The 26,772-nt window shown below is 35.0% G+C and overlaps 1 protein-coding gene and 1 long non-coding RNA gene across 2 annotated transcripts in view; both read right to left on the reverse strand.

Moving 5' to 3' along the window:
• Positions 1-3,048, reverse strand: part of dph5 (diphthamide biosynthesis 5) — an 11,062-nt gene extending 8,014 nt beyond the window's left edge. The window contains exons 1-3 of the mRNA XM_055217172.2: positions 2,715-3,048; positions 2,495-2,619; positions 97-205 (exon numbers count right to left, since the gene is read on the reverse strand). Coding sequence (XP_055073147.2) covers positions 97-205; positions 2,495-2,619; positions 2,715-2,849 — 369 coding nt within the window. The 5' untranslated portion in view covers positions 2,850-3,048. The remainder of the gene's footprint in view (positions 1-96; positions 206-2,494; positions 2,620-2,714) is intronic.
• A 4,447-nt stretch (positions 3,049-7,495) lies between these two features.
• The window catches only part of LOC129453193 (uncharacterized), a 44,993-nt gene continuing 25,716 nt past the window's right edge, over positions 7,496-26,772 (reverse strand). The window contains exon 4 of the long non-coding RNA XR_012366094.1: positions 7,496-7,872. This is a non-coding gene — a long non-coding RNA (uncharacterized lncRNA). The remainder of the gene's footprint in view (positions 7,873-26,772) is intronic.

Raw genomic sequence — 26,772 nt, forward strand, 5'->3', positions numbered from 1 at the left:
TGGTCACGAATATAGCGGGCCAAGAAGTGCGTTCTCTTGAGAACTGAAAGACCGATTGTTTATTTCAGTAATGACAATGGTGTTGGTTAGCTTTACCTGCAGTCCACAGCAGCCCACCGCGTTCAATATGGAAGCATTGTGGATGACCCGATACTTTATCCCTTCACTCACCGCTCGAAGAACTAGGTCGCTGTGGGTCGTGGCCCTGGAGAAAAGCAAATACGCAAGATTTAGGTGTCAAGCTCTGACTGCAGCCCATTGAAAAGATCCTCAAACAAAATAATATGCGAAAACTACTGTGCTAAGCTTTTACAATGTGGAAGTGGTCCAAGTTTATCTTCAATCTCATAGTATATCATTAAAGTTTATTGTAGCCACACATTCCTGCGCAGGAAAATGAGTCAGGGCCTTTCCCCCCATGCTTTGTGGTTTTGGATGGAAAATATTTAGAGTCGAATGCTGCTGCGCGACACCTGAATTTGACTCGAAGTTACCCAGCTGGGAAAACGTGGAATAATCAGCTCATCTCTCGTGGAGTTACCAAGACCTCGGACATGCATATCCCACTTCCAGTAAGACGGATATCATTTAACCCCAGAACACTCCTGCTCAACCACTCTGTGGTATTCCTCTGGCACGGATAGTCTCAATGACGGGAATCGTTTATTTTATTACACTGTACAAAGTGTTTTTTGATGGTGATCTGTTTCTTATGGTTAGGAGTAGAATGACAGTGCTTTAAAAACACCATCAGATTATGGATGTACCGATCGAGCCGATCCGGACCTTTTTGCTGGATCAGGTATCGGACTAACGATCCAAATCTGATACTGTTACCTGTGGTTGTTACTGTCAAGCTATTAAAAGGAAAAAGTATTATAAAAGCATCAAAAACATCATGCAGTATATTTAAAGTCGCCCAGAAGCGTAAAGGACAGGATGATTTAAGCGCATCATTCTGCGCATAATCACTATCATGGCGCTATACATTTAACGCCTTTTATACTGCAATAGTGTGTGTGTGTGTGTGTGTGTGTGTGTGTGTGTGTGCAATTTTGAAAAAGGTTTAAGAAACAACAGTAATACTGGATCAGGAAGTCAAAGAGACACTCACGGTTACCAAATACTTGCAAGACACTAACTTAAAGGTGCAGTGTGTAATTTTTAGAAGGATCTCTTGACAGAAATGCAAAATAATATACAAAACTATATTATCAGTGATGTATTTCATAATGAACCGTTATGTGTTTATTACCTTAGAATGACACGTTTTTATCTACATACCCAGAGGGTCCCCTTACATGAAAGTCGCCATTTTGTGCCGCCAAGCTCTTAACTGACAAACTTTTTTACTAAGTTATCTTCAACGGTGATATGTTTGTCCTGTGGCGGCTACCGTAGCTTCTCTATGCATTTTAAAAGCGAAGGGTGAGCTGTAAACTGAGTTGTTGGTTGCAATTTGCAACCTCACCACTAGATGCCACTAAAATTTACACACTGCACCTTTAAAGGAACACGTTAAATTTAAGCTTATTCACTGTAAACCCCATAGTTAGATAAGACCATACATGCCTTTTTCATCTTCGTAGTGCCATAACTCTGTCTCACGCACCCACCGCTAGCCTAGCTTAGCACAAAGACTGGAAGTAAATGGCTCCAGCTAGCATACTGCTTCCAATAAATGACAAAATAACGCCAACATTTTCCTATTTATATGTTGTGATTTGTATAGTCACAACGTGTAGTTTGACAGGCTCGTATTTTGACTCGTGATGCACATAGGTTCACATGACGCAGCGAACATATATTTTGACATGACAAGTCTGCGGCCGGAGCATGTTTTTTATTGATTCGCGTTTGCCGTTTTTTTCGCGTTCGGTGCTGAGCGTCGAGAGTTGAAAGAGATTCAACTTTAGGTGAAAAGCTCTACTCGTCAATGTAAGTTCTCACACGGCCGTCCAATCACAGTGGAGGAGGGGCTGGACAAGTATCACAATAACCAACCGGCTCACAACTAAAAAGCGCTCGGCTGAAAAAACAATCGGTGTCCTCCAGTCGCAGTTTTAAAAAATTTGTGTGCACAACCCCTAAAACATTCTTATGCTAACTTTTGCGCAAAAATAACTATACATGGCACTTTAATCCAAAGCTATATACATTAAGCTTTCCATCAGTATGTGTGATCCCTGGGATTGAACCCATGACATGTGCATTCATAATGCAATGCTCTGCCAATTAAATTAGAGAAAACCTATATACCAAATATATACAATTACGATGAAAAATATAACATTAATTTTGTAGCACAATATATGAATTTTGGCAATACCAAACACTTATATGCCATACTAATAATATCTCTTCTCTTATTTACGTATCATTTATATTTATGCATTTGGCAGATGCTTGTATCCAAAGTGACTTACAGTGTATTCAAGCTATACATTTTTTGGATCACATGGAACTTAAAGGTGACTGGTAGTCTCGTCCTTACCCAAAAGGATCTCCAACCACCAGGAAAGCCACATCACTAACATCTGCTCCCTTTAAGATCTCATCTGCCTGCTGTTCAACCATATCTCTGTCTGCCAGCAGCAGCTCACAACCATAATACTCCTCCTAAAACACACACCACAATCACATCGAAGTAAGATTCACAATCGTGTTGAGCTGCTGTCAGTTGTCACGATATATTGTTTTGATCATTCTCATACCAATGCCTCCTTCCCCACGGTCAGTATGGACGTGTACGCCTCCAAATAAACACGACTGCACTGTCGGATGATCTCTAGTCCTTTAACAGTGATGTCTTTAGCATCACCGAGACCAAGACCGATTAAATACAACATTTCTAAATCACCAGATACAACGAATAATCACAAATATACGCGGGTTTTTAAAAGACGCGCAAAGGTTATCTATGATTTTGTATGTGAAACTGAGGTAATTTAAACAATATCTGAATATACAAAGTTTTCACTTTTCTGCTTCTCTCACATGGTGCCATACGGAGCAACTGACAGCCGGCTGCCGTCAAATGTAGACACTTTTACGACAGTGTCGCAATTTCACAGATGAATAACCATAGAAACGGAAGAAGCGGTAATCTATGTGGCTAGACGGCATACAGCTACGGCAAAAAATCTCTTGAAATCTAGATGAACGCTGCTATCTTCTTAATTCTACCCCCATCTAACACTAAACCTAACATCTCACGCGATTTAGGTCGTAGCTGTATCCCATCTAGCCAGAACGGCTGTTTTCTTTTTAAATTGACCTAAATCTAACTCTGAACCCATTACCCAACATATCACGAGATTTGGCCGTAGCTGTATACCATCTAGCCAGAAGCTCAATGGCGCTGCGGTGTACTACAAAGCATTTATTATAGCTGATAATCGTGTGTAGTTAATAGTTCTTGCACTTTAAAGTCTTTTTTATTTGTTTTATTTTAAATAATAGTTCTTGCATTTTAAAATATTTTTTGTTTTATTTTAAATAATAGTTCTTGCACTTTAAAGTCTTTTTATTTGTTTTATTTTAAATACTAGTTCTTGCACTTTAAAGTCTATTTCATTTGTTTTATTTTAAAATCAATAATTTTAATTATTTTTATTGTTATTTTAAATTATATTATTGTATTCTTTTATACATAAATATATATTTAACAGATACACTTAAAATAATAAAATAATACCATAATACAAATGTTTAAAAAATAACATTAAAATGAATGCAATAATGCAAGAAAGTATAGGTAATCTTTAACAAATAACCATAGAAAGCAGCTCTTTATGTCTTTCACATCTACTAATATTTCCAGACAACTTAGGTATGTGGGGAAAAAACAACAAAGAAGTATTTAATTGTTTTATGTTCTTTTTTCAAAACAGTTAAAAATGTTAATGTATCTATTAATAAACAACAACGTCCCCCACTTGTACCATCTACACTGTATGTGCAAGCATTGGGTTTGAACTTCTATACAAAATGTTGATGTTGAGAAATGGCCAGATAATGTGCAAATGATTCCCTTCTTATTTGTTTCTTCTGGGTGGGTCTGTTTTGAAACTGCTATGGCACTATGTGGAAAGATCGTCTAATTACTTTGTGCATTAATAGTCTTTATTATTAGTGCCAACATCTTGGGATTAAAGACCACCCGTGGAATTAAAGAGGGGAAAACATTGTGGGCTGAACAATGAATCATAATGTGAGTCAAGAGTAAATCCATGGTACTTAATAACCACGGTTTAGTGGACCTTGAGCTTGACCTGCTTGATTTGTAGGTTAATAGGCTGTGAATTAGGGTGAGGACCTTTTGTTAGACACAGCTGATACCTGTAATGAATGAACGCAGGCTGGGATCGAAGGTCATTGATATAAAATATAAGACGTATACCGGCCCTGAAGGCTTAGGGACCATCTGCTTTTCACCCCAGTGAACTTAATGAAACAAACAGATTTTATTATTGTTCTTACCAGCCTGGCTGATAAACACATGATCATAATTATTAACATCTGTCAGTTTTCATTTATTAACTCGATTTGAGTAGAGCTGGGTAAACAGAAGAAAAGCTAAATTGTGCAGAGTAGGGCTGAGTAAAGGAGTTGAAGTAAAATAATTATTAGAATAGAACAGAATAGAATAGAATATGTATAAAATAGATATAGAATGGAATAGACATATAATACGAATATGAATAAAAATATGAATAGAATTAGAATAGAATATGTATAGAATAGAATAGATACAGAATGAAATAGACATAGAATAGAATAGAATAGAATAGAATAAAATAAATAAATATAGATATAGAATAGATATAAAATGGATAAAGAAAAGAATAGATATAGAATAGATATACAAGAGATATAGATATAGAATATAATAGAATATATGAATGCAATAGAATAAAAATAGAAATAGAATAGAATAGATTATATATAGAATATAATAGAATAGATGAATACAATAGAATAGAATAGATATAGAATAGGAACAGAAATAGAATAGGATACAATATGATATAGATATAGAATAATTATAGAATATAATAAAGTATAGATAGAATATAGACATAGAATAGAATAAATATAGATAACGAATAGATATAGAATAGAATAAATATAGATATAGAATAGATATAGATATAAAACATAGAAATAGAATAGATATACAGTAGAAAAGATATAAAATAGAAATATATATAGAATATAATAGAATAGATGAATACAATAGAATAGAATAGGAACAGAAATAGAATAGAATACAATATGATATAGATATAGAATAAATATAAAAGATAAAGTATAGATAGAATATAGATATAGAATAAATATAGATATAAAATATATATAGATATAAAATAGATAAAGAATAGAATAGATATAGGCTGCGTCCGCAAACTCTAAATTGCTGCCTTCTGAGGCAGCTTTCCAAGGCAGCAAGGCATCAAGGCATGTCCGAATTCAATGTTTGGTTTACTTCCTGTCTCCTGAGATACCTATGCGTGGACGTACATTAAGAATGTGATTGGTCGAGTCTGGTCGAGTTCGAAAAAATAAAATGGTGGCCAAGGACGCGACTGGACCACCAATTTAGTGTAAATAAAGGTATATTTTCACTTTTTACACCTTTTAATTGCATTTCTAGCGAGAAATTAGTATTGTAGTTTCCAAATATGTGATTAGTTATCACAAAGGCGCTCTCTGTTTAAATTTCAAACACGCTGCCTTAGAAGTGTGTCCGAAAGTCTTTCTCTGAGCTACCTTCATGCCTCCGAAGTCATTTCCTCATGAGGCAGCGAGGCAACGAGTCACTGCCTTGAGTTTTCGGACGCAGCAATAGAATAGTAATAAAATATAATAGAATAGATATAGAATAGATATAAAATAGATATAGATATAAAATATAATAGAATAGACCAATACAATAGAATAGAAAAGATATAGAATAGGAACAGAAATAGAATAGAATACAATATGATATAGATATAGAATAAATATAGAATAGAATAAAGTATAGATAGAATATAGATATAGAATAGAACAAATATAGATATAGAATAGATATAGATAAAGAATAGAATAGATATAGAATAGATATAAAATAGATTTAGATATAGAATATAATAGATGAATACATTAGAATTAAATAGATATAGAATAGGAACAGAAATAGAATATATAATAGATATAGAATAAATTTAGAATAGAATAAGTATAGATAGAATATAGATATAGAACAGAATACATATACATATAGATATAGAATAAATATAGATATAAAATAGATAAAGAATAGAATAGATATAGAATAGTTATAAAAATAGAAATAGAATAGATATAAAATAGACATATATATATATTTTAATAGAATAGATGAATGGAATAGAATAGATATAGACGGTTTCACCAGTAACAACATAAACAAGCAGCTTTTGTGGTCAACACGTAACTTCCGGTAAACTCTGTTAAAAATAAATAACAACAAAGTACTTAAAATGTAGTTTATTTATATAACAAGCAAAATAAACCACACATAGATTACCTAGGAAACCAAAACATTTGTTAGTTTCGACGAGGTATTTGTTCAAGAGTTCAGTTTAGCAACTAGTCAGACTATTAAAAAATCCGAAACCAGAAGTAAAGTTCGGACTAGACGTGTATCGCGTCACCGCACGTGTGTCCGATGAAACCGTCTATAGAATAAATATAGATATAGAATAGATATAGATCTAAAATAGATAAAGAATAGAATAGACATAGAGTAGGAATATGAATAGAAATAGAATAGATATAGAATAGAATAGATATAGGCTGTTTCTCAATTCCAAGAACGCAAAGAACGGACTTGCGATCTCGTGGAGATCGGTCTTGCCAGGCGACCTTGGAAGAACGAACTCAGAAGGTCACGAGAACACAGTACGCACTTGTAAGTATTGAGATGTGCGCGATCTTCCGGTTGGTCCCCTGACCTCTGACATTGTTTTGCCGCAATGACTTCTGGGGCCTAAAGCGATTTCAGTGCGCAAGTCTGCACTCGATGCATCCTCGATATCAAGAACACATCCGGGTATTTTCATGTGTCCTCTGGACTTGCGTTCTTGGGAAATGGTCTGGAATTGAACTTCGACGGAAAATGATGACGTAGAGTGAAAACACAAGGATGCACAATCGCTGAAGAACGCAGATTGAGAAACAGCCATAGAATAGAATAGATATAGAATAAAATAAATATAGATATAGAATAGATAAAGATAGGAACAGAAATAGAATAGAATAGGATATAGATATAGAATAGATAAGCAATATAGATATAGAATAGTAGAATACATATAAATTTAGAATAGATATAGAATAGTAATAGTAGAAACAGAATAGATATAGATAAAGAATAGAATAAAAAACAGAATAGAACAGAACAGAATAGCTCAGTAAATATGCTATAGTATAAAAAGTTTTAGTAAGTCCCTGCCATCACTAATGAAAGTTTGGCCAATTTTCATGTGCGTTTATTTCTCATGCTGTTTACAACATCGGTAGACACCACAACAAGCGGTCCACACATCGAGGCGTTGTTGTTTACCTCCTCTAAACTGACACCTTAAGTGCATCTCAGACCCGAGGTGTGTGTGAAAATGAATGGCCCGTCTCGAGCGCTCTCCAGTCGCGCTTCCTCACCATTTATAAGGAGCAGAATGGTCTCCGTCAGCCCGCATTGTGCCAGGCAGAATGGGTTTAGTGGAGCCTGGCAAAGAGAGGGTTTTTCTTTCGCTGTGGGCTCTGGATCCGGTGCTGTCCATTCCCCTGCCAGGGCTGCTCGCTGCCTCCCAGCTCGTCGCCAGGGCAACCGGACCAGGCCAGCATCTGAAAACAATTTGGTTCCTAATGAGAATTTACTTTGAGCAAATGGTGGGAAAATTGGGGGTGGGAGAGGGAGAGGAAAGGAAAAAAATAAGGAAGGAATGAGGTGCCTGGATCCTGCATTCTTGCCAGCAACTGCCAAAGCATGTTAGACAAACATCCATACTTGTATAGTGGATGTTTAAAAACAACAACAATCATTTCAAATCATTGGGGCATTCATTCAATTTGTGCATATATACGTGTATGACAAAACATGTTGATAATTTTAATTAAATAGCAAAAAAATGTTGGCTAATATTACACTCAAAAAGTCCCATGGTATATGGACAAACCCAGTTGTTGGATTAGCATTCATTATTTAAACCTTTTATCAATGAATCCCACCGATTTCTAAGTAAAAGATTATGTAATGCTTTTCTCGATCACTCGTGTATGAGGGCCATTCAGCTCTCCGCTGGATAAGGAACGATGCCAGCTTCCACTGGGATCCCCCCTTTGTGCTCCGACCCTCTTTCCCGGTTTTGTTTTAGCCCAGTCAGCCAGCAGCAAATTGTCCCAGCAGCAAAACCCTACAGTAAAATTAACTCTTTACGCAGCCACGATAGAGTCTTTAGCACATTTGCACCAGCTCAGAGTATCAGGAGTAGAGAAAAGGTTGAGATAGGCGTGTCGGGGTGGCCGGGTGGGAAGTAAACTTTTTGGACCAATAAATCAGAGCATGGCTGTGACTCTTAAAACAAGTCTTGGTGGAAGTTAACTGGGTGAATTTCATGAAGACACACATCTGGGTCATATTTCACTTGAAAAAAGAGACATAAGCATTGTGGCATTATTTTTGTGACAATTGTGCCTCCGAAATTCTTACTCTTTATTATTTGTTTACTTTTATTATTAATTGTCCAGAATTATTGTTTGTGTTTACAATTTTATTTTACAATACAGTGATAATCTGTCAAAATAAAAATGTCACAATGCAACATTAATAAATAATAAAAATAAAAAAGTATTTATTTTCTGAAAACAAAGTCATTTCTAATTTCTTTCTTTAGAATTTAGGGCGAACTATGACCCAGACTATTTAATAAAATGATATGTTAAACTGAAGTTAAAATTTGATGTTAAAATACAATTTCAGATTTTATCTTGGCAAACGTGAACGCAGTTTGAAACATCTGGAAAAACATCAGGAGAAGCAGGAGACATCAAATGTCTCAATTTGCTCTCCATATAAACTTATTGTTTATTGAATTTAAAAATTCCTTGTTGCACTTAAATTATTAAGTTTAATCAATTAATTTAAACTTTCTTGACTAGTGTGGGGTTGCTTTAAATATAAGCTACTAAACTTTATTTTAATAATTTATAGTAACTCCTCACTAGTCAAGAAAGTTGAAATAATTGTAAATTGAAATTAATGAAACTTTAAATTTTAATTGCAACAAAGAATTTTTTTCAGTGTAGTACGATTAATTCTTGTCAATGGGAGCTTATCTGTTACAATTAACATTAAGCATGAATTTAATCTTGAAACTACGGAGCCCATAAGGGGACATGGAGCAAAAATTAAATAAAGTTTAGTATCGTGGTAGTTTCACGGCGCGCGCAAAAGCAAAAGTTTCACGTGCGCACGAGAAGGTTTATGTGCGCACGCGAAACTAAACTTTCTGCACATGAAGGTTTCGTGCGAGCACATTAAAGTTTCGCGCAAGCACATGAAAGTTTCACGTGAGCACGCGAAAATTTCACGTGAGCACGCGAAAGTTTCACGTGAGCACGCGAAAGTTTCACGTGCTCGCACAAAACCTTCATGTGCAGAAAGTGAGCATGCGAAAGTTTCACGTGAGCATGTGAAACTAAACTCCAATGTCACCTTAGGGGCTCGGTAAGGATCAAAGCTTTTTACATCAGAATTTAAATACTCTATATTTTTAACTTTTTACATAGAAGTGACACAATATAACTTAATTGCATATAAAGTATAATATTTTATCTTTTAACACTGTCCTTTCAAAAAAATAAATAGATTATAATGCAAAACACTCTTCTCTAGACACTCCTTCATGCTTAGGTCAAAACAATAAATATCTAATAAGTGCCTTGATCTGTTCAAATAAACCAATAACAAGAAGACCGCCCTCTGTTCCCTATCCTTATTTTATCTTTCTCCAATAGCCATTGGCTTCAATTCTCTGTGGGACGTCTCTGGTTCATATGTTGTCACTCAAATGTATCAGGGGAATACTGAAGAATGTCTTTAGGAATCTGCTGTGTTTTCAATCCCCACCTTTCCTCAGTTATTCTCCCCATAGGTTTTACACAGCTGTCAGCATGAAGCTCCGAATAGCCACTAATGGCCAGTGGGACCAGAATACCAGGAAGTTCCAGGAAAGACCATTTCAAATATGCTTTCCGACGGTTGTAAAGCGCACTGTCATGGATGTAGGTCATGTGACGTGACACGGTTAGGTCAAGCGTTCCTGGGAAGTCTGCATTAATTTTGATATGATGCACGCTTTAGTAATTTTTATCGGATAAACAGACACTCACAATTTTCTTTTATCTTTCATCTCATCGGCTTTACAAAGATGGGAGACTTTTTGCGCTAGTTCAACAAAATGAAATTAAATAATACAAATAGTAGAAATATTACTGCAAAAAGTAAATTATACAAATGAAAAAAAAGCTTTAGTTTTGTCATTTTGTGGCCACAAAGCATTATTGGAAATGTAGTTTCGTTGTGCAAGTCGGTGCACAAATATATATATATATATATATATATATATATATATATATATATATATATATATATATATATTTACATTTATTTTATCATTTTTTAATGATATATTTATTATGTAAAATGGAAAGGCATGTCTAGTTAAATATGATATAATATTTATTAGATTTAAATTTATTTAAGAGGAAAATAAAGTTTTATATATAAATTTTATAATAAATTGTATAATACATTGTATTCTACATACTATATTATAATGTTTAAATTTTCTGTGGGTTATTTTCTTCTTCTTTCATGTAAAGGTGCTTTCAAACAATACAACACTGTAAAATCACCATACCGATAAACTTTATAAATAAGACTTCTGAATATTATTTATTTATTTGATCTACTTTGGATTCATTTATTGTTATTTTTATAGTTTATTTTTATTTATTTAATTTATTATTACCAGAATTAGTATCACCATGATAATTTATCAAAATGCATTATTTACCGCTGACAGTTGGGACCATAAATACGTACGCCTCATAGACTGACGCTGCCTATTGGAGCTGACATATCAGTGTGGCCGCCATCTTGGATGGGTCCCCAATGCGCCCCCCTCCATTTATTTCTACTGACCCAACCAATATGGCGGCGACCCTGGATTACGTTGCAGCACGTCATGAGGCGTCTACGTATATAATGTCTAAGGATATAACATGGCATTCAATGTGCACTAACCTCATACAGTAGATGTGTTTTATTGCAGTGTCACAGATGTTAAATATCGTAAAATATCAAATATAACCAGCTGCCAACTCGAGTGATTTTATTTCGCCTCTGCTCTAAGTAGCCATTTGGGATTCGGGGTAATTTGAATCATAGCGAAACTCTTGCATTTGCCAGGAATTAGATTACTCATAACGTGCATCCCTTATTAGGAAAACAGCCATGTATGAACATGATAAGGTTGTGCACGCAGTGTTTGTTTCAGCGTTGGCACAGGCCTCGTAAACAAAAGTCTGGATTGACCAGGAAAAGCTTGGGGAATGCTGTTCGCTTCCAGTCAAGGGATGCACCAGACAGAATGAGTCACTTCCCCATCTGACCTCTGTCCTGCCAAACGTGACCTACAAATACAATAGACATCAACGAATCCTTCCATTGAAACCCAGAAGATTCGAAGCAAAAATTAGTTGGCTGACGTTTCGGATGCGTCAACACTTCTAAACGACAAAGTGACACATTTAGTGTGCAGGATGCTGGTTCAAGATTTTTTGCACAATAAATATTCTTTGGCAACTGACTTGCAAGCCACACCTGTTTTGGGTATTGACGCAAATCAATAAACACCATTGGGAAACAAGACTTAGTGGCACCACACAGCAAAGTGCAACTGTGTGTGTATGCGTGTTTCCCGGCACTGAGAGCTCTTCTTAGCATTCTGTGTAGTCTTGGTTTCCCATGCAAAGCCCTAGTGTTCACGTCCATGCCTCCTGAATGAGCTCCTTTTGTGCTGTAATTGGAGATCGCTCTGTGCAGTTAACAAAGAGTTGCTGGGCCTCTCTCATCTCAGCTCTCTCCTCATTACTTTCTTATCTCTTGTGTAATGCATTGCATGTGTGCGAGCTCAAAGCGAAGCGTTTTGTATTTTTAAGAATAGGCTGTTTAGCAACCAACAGCTTTGCATGCATTGAAGTCACGTTCTGTTTTCGCGGCTTCCCTTTCACTTCAATTGATGGGCTTCTGCTATTTCGTTCGGAACGCACGCTATCCCAGCTGGCCAAACACGGGGAAGTTTAAGGATCTGGTTCGAATCATGATCAGGTTCCTCTCGAACCTGCTTAATGTTTGTTTTACAAACCTCACATGGAGGTGAATCCGAGTAGAAGACGTCGAGGTTTCTCTGTTGAAAATACGACATTTCTGCACCGATTGGAATTCGTTAAATACTCTCTTAAGATTTGTGTAAAGAAATATATATATTCCATAATAGCTGTTTAAATAAATGAAGCGTTTGGTGGAGTACACCCAATGACGTGAGACTCATTCTTCATGTCAGGACTATAATTTATACACACATAGGTCATATATACAATATGATAAATTAGTTTGGCCTAAAATATTGTCTCTCTTCAATAACCCTAACCCTACACGCACGCACACACGCACACACACACACACACACACAGACACACGCACGCACACACACGCACGCACGATATACTCCATATAACTCAATGTACAAGCTAGATATTAAGCTCTGTTTTTTGCACAGGCCTACTAAAGGGTTAATGGTGCCTGCCACATGGTGATCAACAGTAAAAAGGACAAATTTTACCTCTTTGCAAAAGGAAAAACCATCAAGAATACATGATAATAAGGTGTTGCAATCAAAAAATTACTTTATAATGGAAGTCAATGGGTCAAAAACGTCCATGAACCATAAATGCGGGGGGGAAAAAATTTAATCTGATGCTTCACAAAAACTAAAAATGCATTACAGCCAATGTTTTTACTAATCTTTGACATGCCCAAGACTGTGAAAAAGGTAAAAAAAAATCCAGTCCACAATCACTTTTTATATTGAAAATCGGTCATTTTGTGTGTTTTTATCAGTGACACCATTTATGAACTTGGCAATTAAAGGGTTAAAATCATGGATTTTTTTTACATTTGGTAGTTTTGATCAGTACTGAGGTTGATTAACAGATTTATTCCAAAAAAATTCAGCTGATACATTTTACAACAGTTTAATTTAACACGAAAGGGCAGTACATTTTTGAGGGTTTTTTTTAAATTTCAAGGCATTTTCTTAAAATGTGTAATAATAAGATTTGTCACCAAAAATCATTCCATTTGCTGAAACGCAGAGCCAAATTTGTGGCCAAATTAAAACCCCCAATAATGGCCAAAAATGGACTCAACAACACATAAGGGTTAGGATCAGAAAATGCATTAGGGTGATTCTCGCGAAATTAGACTTATGAGGTATCATGAAACATTTTGATAAAAAAGTAAATGCTATCAAAATAAGAAGCAGTTACAAACATCTCTTCACGTACTATTTTGCACATAATTTCAAATGACATCATACAAACCAATTTTGTTGTTTGTTTCACATTTAAGGGGGAAATTTTCATTACCGCAACGTGTCCATGACTGGATTTGGGTTCTTTGACATGGAAATATTTATAATTAAAAAATCTAAAAAATAAAAAGTTTCAGTGCATGTTATACTATAAACATTAACAGTTAAGAAACATGTGGTATTTGGTGATCGTTGATAAATGTAGAGACAATAATAAGGAATATAAATGTGTCCAAGACCAATTTTCTGATCCTCCGCAACATTTTTCAATCATTGCCCTCAAGGAACTAACATTGTCAACAAAAAAAATAGTTGGAAGGGACATAATTGACTGTGACACTCAAGATGGCTACCAGGTAAGCAGTTCTTATTTTTTCTCTCCAGATAAAAGTTAAAATTTTGTTTGTCATAGTATCTAGACAACTTTTAGTTCTCATTACCGAAACATAATGTTTTATAATGATAGTCTATCTAGCTTTTCAACCACATGGGGGAGCTGTAAGTCATTTTTACATGGAAACTACATAGTGTTGCTTTAAAGCAACACTATGTAGTTTTTTTACCTTTAAATAATGTCTCTAAAATTATTTCAGTGATAGAACAACTTTTAACTGGACAAATTGTACTGTTGCTGCAACCTGAGCAGCCTCCTAGCTGCTACAAGCACACTTTGAAAGTGGCGGTGGAGGGTAGGAAACACAGCCCCGCCCCTCCCCCTGCCTGCAGAAGAGTGTCTGATACCAGGCACTGCTGCGCTTTTCAACCACATGGGGGAGCTGTAAGTCATTTTTACATGGAAACTACATAGTGTTGCTTTAAGATGTTTACTCACATAGACTATTCAAGGTGGACAATGTATTACGTCACAGCTTCAGTTTCGATCTGATACCCTGCAAGCCTTTTAGTCATAGATGCTCCAATCATTAACCCACATTAACATCCATCTCACAACCCATCTGAATCTTTACAGTGAATCATTACAGTGAGTCATTTAAGAATCAAAGTCGCAGATGATGTAATCTGTATACAGCTGCTTTGTCTTCAAAAAGGCCACCTGTTGCCACGCTGCTCGTATCTGGCAACATTTTTGATCACCCTCCAAAAACTACATCCATGTGGGTGGAGATAAAATCACAACAACGTTTAGTAAAGTCTCAGCTGGCGGTAGAAAAACCAATAAGTGCCTGCTACTGTCAAACCTTAAACAATCCTTTTAAACGCATCATGATTGTTAACCAGCAGTTTTAAATTATACTGTACTACATAAAAATTGGTCTTCATTCCTATTAATCAGTATTTTGTCTTTTGGTGTTTGTTTTTGTTTGCTTATTTGTTTGTTTTTGTGGGAGCAGTCAGAGAATGAGGCGTCCTAAAGGACTCCAGGGTTTCCTGAACTTCAGGACAATCTGTCCGAAGGAAATGGAAAAAAATACATTGTAAACGAACATGCGGTATGTTTGCATTGTATATTGTGTTCCTGTAGCTTAACTGCAGGTAAAGCATTGTGTTGGCAACGCAAAGGTCATGGGTTCGATGCCTAGGGGACACATGTACGGCTACAAAGTGGTTAAAAATGTCTGCCAACTGCATATTAATATATTGTCTCAATATACTGCTTTTATTTGTCTAAATAGGATACTTGGATTACATTACTCATTATTTATAACATACAGCAAAACATAAAGTGACATTTGATCAAGCTTAACCGTAGCAGTGCGCTACCCCTAAAACAAACACATCACTGATGTACTAATGTATGCAGATAATTATGATGAATAAATAATGGAAATGATACACACCCGCAATAATAACACAGTAATTTTTACCATATCATCTCTGAGTTAATGCTTCCTGAATGTTATGCACTTAAAAAAACCAGTGGGCCATTAATATCCAGTCTGACTCCAACAAAGTTGTTTTATTAGACCGGGATCCAACCCATAAAAATGTGTTTTGGCCTGTAATTTTTACTGATGGCACTGTAGTTCACACGAAAATGAAATTCAAAGCACTGCATGTAGATTTAGCAGTTCTGTGTCAGACTACCGTATATATGTGATATTCCCTTGTCTGTGTAGTTTTGTTATTCAACAGTGAGATCAAACACTGCACATCTCCATAGATTAATCTTGTATGTGTTTGTTTGTTAGGAACAGTTGGTAGCTTAATTGGTTTAGCAACGCAAAGTTCATGGATTCAATGCAGGGAACACAAATACTGACGAAAGAAATATACATTGAATGCACTGTACTGTAAGTCGCTTGGGATAAAAGCATCGTCCAAATGTACAAATGCAAATGTATAAACACTTAATGCAAAGTGCCAGCAACAGCAAACCTGATGACTTTAGTTAAAGAGCACCTATTGTCCCATTCATCATTTTACATTTCCTTTGTTGTGTAAGTGTGTATTAGTACATGTTAACGATATGCAAAAGGTACAAACCCCAAAGTAAACAATGACGCGAGTTATCATCTCCAACGTAAATCTCTTTTCTTGGACTACAACAAACACACGGATTGTAGGCAACCGTTTACTTCCTGCGATTGCTGATGTAGACAAGACAGACATTATCATAATTCTTCCCACTTCGGACTCACAGACAGTTAACTCTTGTTAGCAACCAAATCTTTCAAACATGGTAAGGAGCGTCACATTTCCTGCTGACGTCAGAGGTATTCAGGCCAATCACAACGTACAGATTAGCTGGCCAATCAGGGAGCTTTTCAAATCTGTGTGTTTCAGGAAGAGAGTAAAAAAATGCTACAAAACTGTACGGTATGTGAAAATAATGTGTTTTTAACCATAAACCACACCAACAAGTTGTATAATACCAAATATACAAAATAACGTTGTTTTTAACAACAAAATAGGTGCTCTTTAACATAAGTCAAGTCAATTTGAGCTTTATTGTCATTCCGCTACATGGAACGAAAATGTTGTATCTTGCAGGAGTGCTACATAAATAAACAAATGTAAACATATAACACTGGACATTCAAACAATTTTTAAACCTAAAGGAAATGTTTAGCCAAACTATTTAATTATTATATTAGTTTTTTGACTCAACAGGTCATGTCAGGTACACTTAAAAAAAAAAGTAGTGACGGGCAAAGATTAGGCTAATCGCACACAAAATAAAAGTGAGTTTTTGCATAAAATATGTGTGTTTACTGTGTGTTTACACACATACATGTATACATTTCAGAATTTTTTTATTTATATATCCATTTTTTTATTTTTTAATAAATAAATACCAGCACTAAAAAAGATTTGTTGGTTCAACTTAAAAAAGTAAGTTACCTAGTTGCCTTTAAATTTTGAGTTCATTCATCATAAAAAAATTGTTGATTTGACAAAATGCTGCATATTTTTTACAGTGTGCGTTAAAAAGGGAAAAACCTAGCTGATGGGTTTAAATAACCCAGAAAATATTGATATTTGACCCAACAATAGGTTAAAACAACCCAGAATTTTGGGTTGAAAATAACCCAGCATTTTTGTATAGAGTGTATAGTGAATATACAACCATCAGACTTAAATGTGTTTATAGATTAAATAACAGTAAATTCAAATGACCCAGTAATGGATCAAAATATTTTGAAATTAAATCTCATTTATATTTATTATATACAATTTAAACAATATTAATGTAAAAGGCCACATTCGGTGCACTAAATCACTGTACATATGCTGACATGATAAAACCCTGCTAAAATGTGAAGTATATTACAGGAAATGATATTACACCAAACTATGCTTTGATGTTTTTATCTGATGAACAGAAATCCTGCCCTTGCTAAAATTCCCATTTTTTTAACCGGACACTTGCCCCAGTTCCTGCATGCCAAAATCTCATCAGTTTCAGTTTCTCCATCAATGTATGAGGATTTTGGAATGGAAACACTTCTGTTTTCTGAATTATAAGCGTTAAGTGCTTAACGTTACAGACCTCTTTTGCTGTCTCATCAGTTTGCGATGTTTAAAGTGGAACATGAGCACTTGAACGCTATTACAAACCTGAAGTGAACATGCTGCCCTACTAAGAGTAACACATTTTAAAGCATACATTAGTGGATTACAATTACTAACAGACCAGTCAGCAAAGTAGATATAAGTGCACATACATACAGTAAGTGTCCTAAATGACTTTCTTACTTAGTATTTTTGTCTTGTTTTCAGTAGAAATATCTAAAAATTGCTAAATTAAGATGCTTTTTCTTAATGAGCAAAATTACCTAAGAAAATACGTCTAGTTAAAATATACAATTCAAGTAAATTTAAACTTAAAACAAGCAAAAATATCTGCCAATGGGGTTTCTTAAACACTTAATTCAAGCTAAATTTTCTCAACCCATCGCCAGACAATTTTGCTTGTTTTAAGCACAAATTCACTTAAATTGTATATTTGTTTGTCTAAAACCTAGACTTATTTTCTTAGGTCATCTTGCTCATCAAGAAAATACATCTTAATTTAAGAATTTTTAGATATTTTTACTGAAAACAAGACAAAAATACTAAGTAAGAAAGTCATTTTTGCAGTTCAGCTTTAATGTTGTAAGAGAAATATCTTGCATATTGAATTAAATTAGTTTGCAAAAGCTTATCTGTAAATTATCATCATTATACTTATATATAATATAAGTTATTATAGCATTTACATCATTATAACTTTCCGTTGTCATCAGACGGGTTCAAATTTTAATGACCAATGAGGCGCTTAAATTACGCCATGTTTAAATACCATCACGCCGACCACGCCCCTCTCTTTTTGTTTGTTTGCCTGAAAGATTTCCGCCGTTGATATGCTTGATTATATAGGCACAAAGTCCAGGACGACCCGGCATAAACACAAACGCACACACACAAATCCGGATGTATACACGCTGACAAACACAGATACACAAGAAGCATAATTAAATTCACTTTCTGTGTACAACTTCCCAGAGTCTTCGGCCTGGTTTGTTTTAGTTATTCTCTTTTTTGCTTAAATTGACCTTTACGGGGAATCCCATTTCGGATTTATAAGCTGCTCCGGAGTTTTCCCATTCAATTTCCTTCATTCTTTTTCAAGCATTGTGCTTACTGTGACTCTCAATTCAATAATTTGCAATAGATATCATGTCAAATTTGGCAACACTGCCATTCGCTGTACTGTTTAATGTGGTATGCAGGGGAAAAAACAATACATTAATGATAATATCTCTTCCTGAAACATTACTGACTAGACTTACATCCCTTGATTGTTGTACCCTTTACAATTGCTCAGTTTGAAGAAAGTTTGTTTTATTGTCCCTCTTTTAATATGAGAACACATACTGTTTCAATAGTTCACCTTATTTTATAAAGCACCGTTTGTTACCTTCATATCTTACACTGCAAAAAATGATTTTCAAGAAAAAAAATTCTTCTCTTGTTTTTAGTAAAAAATTTCTAAAAATTCTTAAATTAAGATGCTTTTTCTTAATGAGCAAAACGACCCAAAAATATCACATTTAAGTGATTTTGTGCATAAAAAAAGCAAAATAAATCTGCCAATGGGGTAAGCAAAAGAATCTTGAAAATTTTTCTTAAACACTGGATTCAAGAAAATTTTGCCTACCCCATTGGCAGATTTTGTTTTTGCTTTTTTTTTGCACAAAATCACTTAAATTTGATATTTTTGGTCTAAAAACTAGACTTATTTTTGTGTCATCAAGAAAAAGCATTTTAATTTAAGAATTTTTAGATATTTTTACTGAAAACAAGACAAAAATAAGAATTTTTTTTCTTGAAAATCATTTTTTGCAGTGCACAATGCTAAGCTGATGTATAATATCCCAAAAAATAATGTTATTTACATTTACTGTATGCATTTGGCAGACGCTTTTATCCGAAGTGACTTACAATGCATGCAATCTATAGTGCACTGCAAAAAATTATTTTCAAGAAAAAAAATCTCAGTATTTTTGTCCTGTTTTCAGTAGAAATATCCACAAATTCTTAAATTAAGATGCTTTTTCTTATGAGCAAAACCACCCAAGAAAATAAGTCTAATTTTTAGACCAAAAATATCAAATTTAAGTGATTGTGTGCATAAAACAAGCAAAAAAAATCTGCCAATCCATTTTTTTTTATTTTTTTTTTATTTAGTGTTTAAGAAAAAAATTCAAGATTTTTTTGTGTACCCCACTGGCAGATTTTTTTGCTTGTTTTCTGCACAAAATCACTTGAATTTTATATTTTTGGTCTAAAACCCTAGACTAATTTTCTTGGGTCATCAAGAAAAAGCATCTTAATTTAAGAATTTTTAGATATTTTTACTGAAAACAAGACCAAAATACTAAGTAAGAAAGTAATTTTTTGCAGTGTACAACATTAAGCTGATGTATAATATCCCCAAACGTAATCTAATGTACATGTAATGTATGCATTTGGCAGACGCTTTTATCTGATGCGACTTACAATGCATTCAATCTATACTGCACTGCAAAAAATGATTTTCAAGAAAAAAATTCTTAGTATTTTTATCTTGTTTTCAGTAAAAATATCTAAAAATTCTTAAATTAAGATGCTTTTTCTTATGAGCAAGAAAATAAGTCTAGTTTTTAGACCAAAAATATAAAATTTAAGTGAATTTGTGCATAAAACAAGCAAAAAAAAATCTGCCAATAGGGTAGGCAAAATTTTCTTGAATTTTAGTGTTTAAGAAAAATGTTCAGGATTTTTTTGCTTACCCCATTGGCAGAGTTTTTTGCTTGTTTTATGCACAAAATCACTTAAATTTGATAGATTTGGTCTAGAAACTAGACTTTTTTTTCTTGGGTCGTTTTGCTCACAAAGAAAAAGCATCTTAATTTAAGAATTTTTAGATATTTTTACTGAAAACAAGACAAAAATACAAAGATTTTTTTTTCTTGAAAATAATTTTTGCAGGGTGGATATCGAACTCAATACATTTCTGTTGCTAAAGCAGTGCTGAGACAAAATAATGAACTGACTAAATGGGTTAACCGGATAAAATGGTTAAATAATTATTATATACTACTAAGCAATGGTGGTGTTGTGCCTTTGAATCGAAAACATGTTCCTTTATGTTCCTCTATGACACAATCACATGGCGATGCTTTTGAAGTGATGCTTGAATGAGGTTACTGTTTTAAAGGACATGACATCAGGGGTTGAAGAGGATGACGCATTCTCTCTCTTTCTCTCTCTCTCTTTCTCTCTCACTCACTTTCTCTGAACCCTCAAAAGTCCACATCCTTAATGTCCACTTTAGAAAAAAGAAAAAAGTTCTCATCCTGCGTGTGAGGTCAGCAGGATTGACCAAATAGGGACATAACTATTGCCAAGTCATTTTCCTCTGTTAACCGAAACCCATGCAGCTGAGAGAGACTATCTATAGACAACTTTAGACTCGAAGCGTCACGGCTCACATCACCGTCGTCCTTCGATGCTTGTGGCCACGAGGCACGTACTGCCTGCCCATAAAACTCGAAACCCATGATTCAGATCCTCTGTGTGTTTGCATTGTTATTTACAGACCCCAACACGTTCGACTGCATTTGTGTGTTCTTACTCAGCTCATTATTCAATTACACCGGATCTGAGCGTGTGTGGATGGAGTCTCCTCCCAACGGGTGGGCAAAATCACGCACGCTTGGTTGGATCCTTTAGTACGCCACCCAGAAACAACCCCCTTCACAACCTCAAGTTGCCCCTAAAGGAGCCTCAATTCAAGCGCAACATCACTAACAGCCCACTGATAACAAACCACAAACATAGGCATCTAAGAGCAGAAAATGCGCCCTTAAGAGGGATTATAGGAAGTTAGGAAGGCTTCAATGTAAAGCCAAATGTACGAATAAAATGTAAATTCATTAATAAACTATAAATCAGACACCTTAGTGACTTATAGTGACTTACATTTAATCAGTTTGTGTGTCACTGGGAATTAAACCCATGATGTTCGGCACTATTATTACAATGCTTTAGTATTTAATGTCATTTTTTTTCAACATACCACTACATTTTTACATTGCATGTTACAATCACTAAATATCTGCTTTGCTTAGTTTGTTACATGTAATGATGATCATTGACTTAGTGGGCAGTAAGACAGATGCGTCTGCTTTTGGTTTTGGACATAGCCAAAACACACATACAAACACAAAGGGACTTGGGATCCTAAACTTCTTTCCGTGCACTGTGTCTTTCAACATTTTCCCTTTTTTGTCATTCTTTCTCTCCATTTCCTTCCCCCTGGAGAATATGAGCTTTATTAATAGACCTCCTGGCCGCTGGGCCATACAGCTGCAGGAATACTTGACTGTAGATATACAGGGGCTTAAAGTTAAGTTTACTTAAGTCTCGGTTAAGATTGGCTAGATATTAAGTCTGAAGCAATGTCTAAAGTAGCAAATTAACAGTAAGTCTACAGTCTTAAAGTTAAGTCTAAAGCTATTTTAAATTTGTCTAATGTTTTTCCAATATTGATAATTTTACGCAAATTATGTCTATAATGCAAAGTTTATAGTTCACTCCATTCTAAAGTGCCTTGAAATGTGGATGTGTACGTTTTTTAAACATTGTTTTGTGTTATCCTTTTTATCACATTATTTGTTATTTAACACATTTCGTGTTGATTTCGTGTTCAAATAAATAAAAGAGACAACACAAGATGTGTTAAAACAACACAAAGTGTGTTGTTCCAAAAAGAACACAGAGATGTAAATGTGTTGTCCTTAACTCGACACAACACGTTTTATTTTAACACATTCGTTTTAACTGTGGGTTCACACCAGACGCGTTTAAGGGGTCAAATTTGCGTCTACCGCACATAGTTGGACGCTTGAACATTTTAACTGTGGGTTTACACGAGACGCGAGTTTGTGCGAGTAGATTACATATAAAGTCAATGCAAAGACGCAATCGTCCTCGCGTGGGGATGCGAATGACACAATATGGGCGGCGCGTTTACCACACGCGCTATTCACCTCAAACGCATCTTCGCCCAAGTTGAAAATATTCACTCGAGGGAAAAATGTGCATATACACAAAGTTAAATCCCACGAGTAATCTAGAACAAGTAACGTGATGCCCTGCGGTTGGTGTGTACGTAGCATAAGTGTACTTGCTTCATTCGCGCGTGAAAGCCGCACGTAAGTTCTAGTCATCGAGACATTCCTGCGGAAATTCACGTCATGGGAGAGGTTTCTGCCGCTCCTCTCGCTTCCTGTAATTGCATCACTACTAGAGCAAGCTCCTGATTGGTTCAAAGTTCAGATTTTTGAACTTGTGCAGTTCCCGCAGCAATTCTCAAATCGCGTTGTTTGCTTGTCTAGTTCTACTGCGCCGCGCTAAACGCCTCATCCGCGACCTCCAGACGCCCGTCAACGTGTCTTTATATTGACTTAACATTGAAATTACTCGCACTACTGTAGCTGGTGTGAACGCAACATAAGAGTGTGCCCCCAAAATAGCCAGTAATGTGTAGTTTACCTCAAAGCCCGAAATATGATGAAAAGCTAAAGTGGAGAATGATGTCATAAAAATCAATAATTCGTATTGGTGGAAGTGAAAGAGTTTATGTTTTGAAAGCCTCTATCTTCTAAATGTGAATTTTGTTATGCTGCGTACACACACGAAGCAAATTTACTTGTTTGCGTGACTAGTTTACATAAGGAGAATAGACGCGAATTTGAGTGGGATGATGTGAATGACGCAAATTGGGCAGCGGAAATGCCGCAAACACGCTATACATCTAAAACGTGTCTCCTGCACAAGTTAAAATTTTTAACTTAAAAATTTAAAAATTCGCATGACAAAAAGTTAAATCACGCAAGTATTCTAAAGCGAGGAACGCGATGGTGTGTACATACAGTAGCATTAGTGTTTTGCTGCACACTAGTATATTAATATTATTAAAGCTGCAATCTGTAACTTTTATTTGGTTAGAAATATACAAAAATAGATCAAGTACTTAAAAAATCACAAGCTTATAATACTGATCTATAATGTAAGCTACACTGTAAAAAAAAATCCGTAGAAATTACAATGTTATTTCAGCTGGATTGCCGGTAATTTACCGTAGATTTAAATTTATGTTATTTACTGGCAAGAGTTTGTTCAAAGTTAAATAACTTTTAAATATTAACAAGTCTTTATCTTTACAGAATAAAACTATACAATAACAGCCTCATGCAAAGCATTCTGGGAACCATAAATCATCATCAACCTTTTTCTGTTTTTTGCTTCAGATATTGTTTCCCAGAATATTTTGCTTGATCCGTTGTTTTTTAGTTTTACTATGTAAAGACAAAGACTTGTAAATGTTTAATGTTCATTTAACTTTGAACAAAATGTTGCCAGTAAATAACATAAATTTAAATCTACGGTAAGTTACCGGCAACCCAGATACAATTTCTACAGATTTTTTTACAGTGTACACTGTAAAAAATATGCACATATAATTTTGTTACTTTAACTTAAAAAATTAAGTTAAATAATTTCAACTTGATTTATGTCAACTTTTTACAAGCCAAACCTTAAAGAGACACTCCACTTTATTTGAAAATATGCTCATTTTCCAGCTCCCCTAGAGTTAAAGGTATAGTGGAGGATTTTTTCTAATTTTAGAAAAGAACCGCCTTCTCCACTTTTTAAAAAATGCAATTGCGCAACACTCCTGATTGACAACTAGGAGGACCAATAGTCTTGATGATCCACCCGGAAAAAGAAAATCCTCCGCAATACCTTTAAACATTTGATTTTTACCATTTTGGAATCCATTCAGCTGATCTCCGGGTCTGGTGGTACCACTTTAGCATAGCTTAACACAATCCATTGAATCGGATTAGACCATTAGCATCGTGCTACATGAGGTAAGCTATTTTATCAAACAGAGATGGCGATATAGAGACAAATGGTACAGATCGCAGTGTTAAGGCAAACTTATAGTAAAAGACAAAGTATTTCAATTCTGATTTTCAAGTCTAAACTGTTGAGCTAGCCTAAACACAGTGTATATGTTTTTCCACCTTTGATAGCATCCAGCGGTTGTAATAATTTTGCCAACGATGTGTTTGAAGCATCATCTTGCTGTGATAATCTCATCAACTTGTCACTGTGCATCACCGACCGCTAGGTTTGAGTGATGTTGTCAGATCAGACGATGGTGCTTTTCATCTGGCCGTCTGTTTCTGTTTGCAGTGGCTGATTAGATTTGCTCATTATTGATTACGCAGTGATTTAATTTAAATTCGTAATGAACTGAAATAGCATTTTGAGGGTCTGGTGTCCTGAGATTAGGGCAAATTAAACAAAAGTGACGGCAGCTATCAAATACGTTTGTTTAGTGAACGGAATTGAACTGATGTAATCTAAAACATATAACAAAAATTGTGTGTTTTATCATTTAACCATCCAGGTTGTGTCAGATTGGTATGAAGTTGAACTACAAGACTAAATCAAAGTTTAGGAACGGGAGTTTGCGTAAAAATACCTCAGCTGGGTTTCTTTATATTCTCCGCAGGAACCTTCCCGCTCGACTTACACAAAAACCCGACTTGTTCTCTTTGTCTGTCAGACCTAAATGAAGCGGTGATGGTTGTATAAATGATTTATGCTCCCTTCATACGCAGGCAGCATATGTGTTTTGTGAAGTCTGACGTTTTTCCTTCAAGTTGAAGCGTCGATTATTGGCTACACAAACGTTTTGTGTCAAGTTCGCGCTTTCATATTATAATGAGCTTCGCTTTCAAACAAATGTCAAAAATATGCAAATGATCCGAGTAAATGAGTATTATATGGGTGGAGAGGTACTGTATCGTGCCCACCGGCATCTCATTCATTACGCACACATTTATCAAAACAACCCTAGTGTATTATTAAAGCACTTGACATACTGTTTGTATGGTAATTAAGTCTGGCTGCCATTTCATTTATCAAGAGACAGAAACTAATACTAATGTTACTAATACAAATGGAAATGATTTAATATACAAGCTAGATGTTTTTTCATTCAACAAAAGGCTTTAGTTCAAGGTCAGATTTATAGGCCAGACATCACAATGGGCTTTATGCTGACTGGAATGAAAAATCGCTAGTATTTCTGGTTAATGGGACGCCAGGTGGCAGATGCTTCCCCAAAAATAAACCTATTTGGCCTGAATTTATCTGGTGAACCCTCATCGACTGCGCCATTTATTGCTGATTTTTTCATGTTTTTTTCATTTTGTAAATATTCTTAAAGCAACGGTAAGCTTATAATAGTGGTTAATAATTTAAAGGGGATATTTCACAAGACTTTTTAAAGATGTAAAATAAATCTTTGGTGTCCCCAGAGTACGTATGTAAAGCTTTAGCTTAAAATACCATATAGATAATTTTTTATAACATGTTAAAACTTCCACTTTGTAGGTGTGAGCAAAAATGTGTAGTTTTTGGGCATGTACTTGTAAATGCAAATGAGCTGATGAAATGCAAACACTGATCGCCATAATGATGGTTTGTTGAAATTAAAACTCAATTGTGCTGTCAATTTTTTTTCTTTCTTTCTCTCTGCACTAAATGTCAGTGCAGTGGTTGGATAGTGCAGATTACCCCTTGGTGGTATTATTATAATAACATGCCCTTCTGACATCACAAGGGGAGCCAAATTTTAATAACCTATTTTTTTACATGCTTGCAGAGAATGGTTTACCAAAACTAAGTTACTGGGTTGATCTTTTTCACGTTTTCTAAGTTGATAGAAGCACTGGGGACCCAATTACAGCACTTAAACAAAAAAAAGTCTGATTTTCATGATATGTCCGCTTAAGATGTCAGGTGTGATGTCAATTTGACGTCATTTGACGCAAAGATGCTTTTGTACAGTAACCTGCATTTTTATGTTTTAAACAAGGATGGCGATATAGAGATAAAGGTACATGTTGCAGAATTAAGGCCAACATATTTATATGATTTTTTTTTTATTTACTCTTAATATATAATACAAAAATAAAGCCATGTGGCGTAAATCTACCTGGTATCTACCATGAGTTTAAAATCTAAAAAACAAATACTTACAAATCTATGCACTATAAATTGTATAAATATTTTAAGA

The sequence above is a fragment of the Misgurnus anguillicaudatus genome, chromosome 23 (assembly GCF_027580225.2).
Source record: "Misgurnus anguillicaudatus chromosome 23, ASM2758022v2, whole genome shotgun sequence".
In the NCBI taxonomy this organism is placed as follows: Eukaryota; Metazoa; Chordata; class Actinopteri; order Cypriniformes; family Cobitidae; genus Misgurnus; species Misgurnus anguillicaudatus.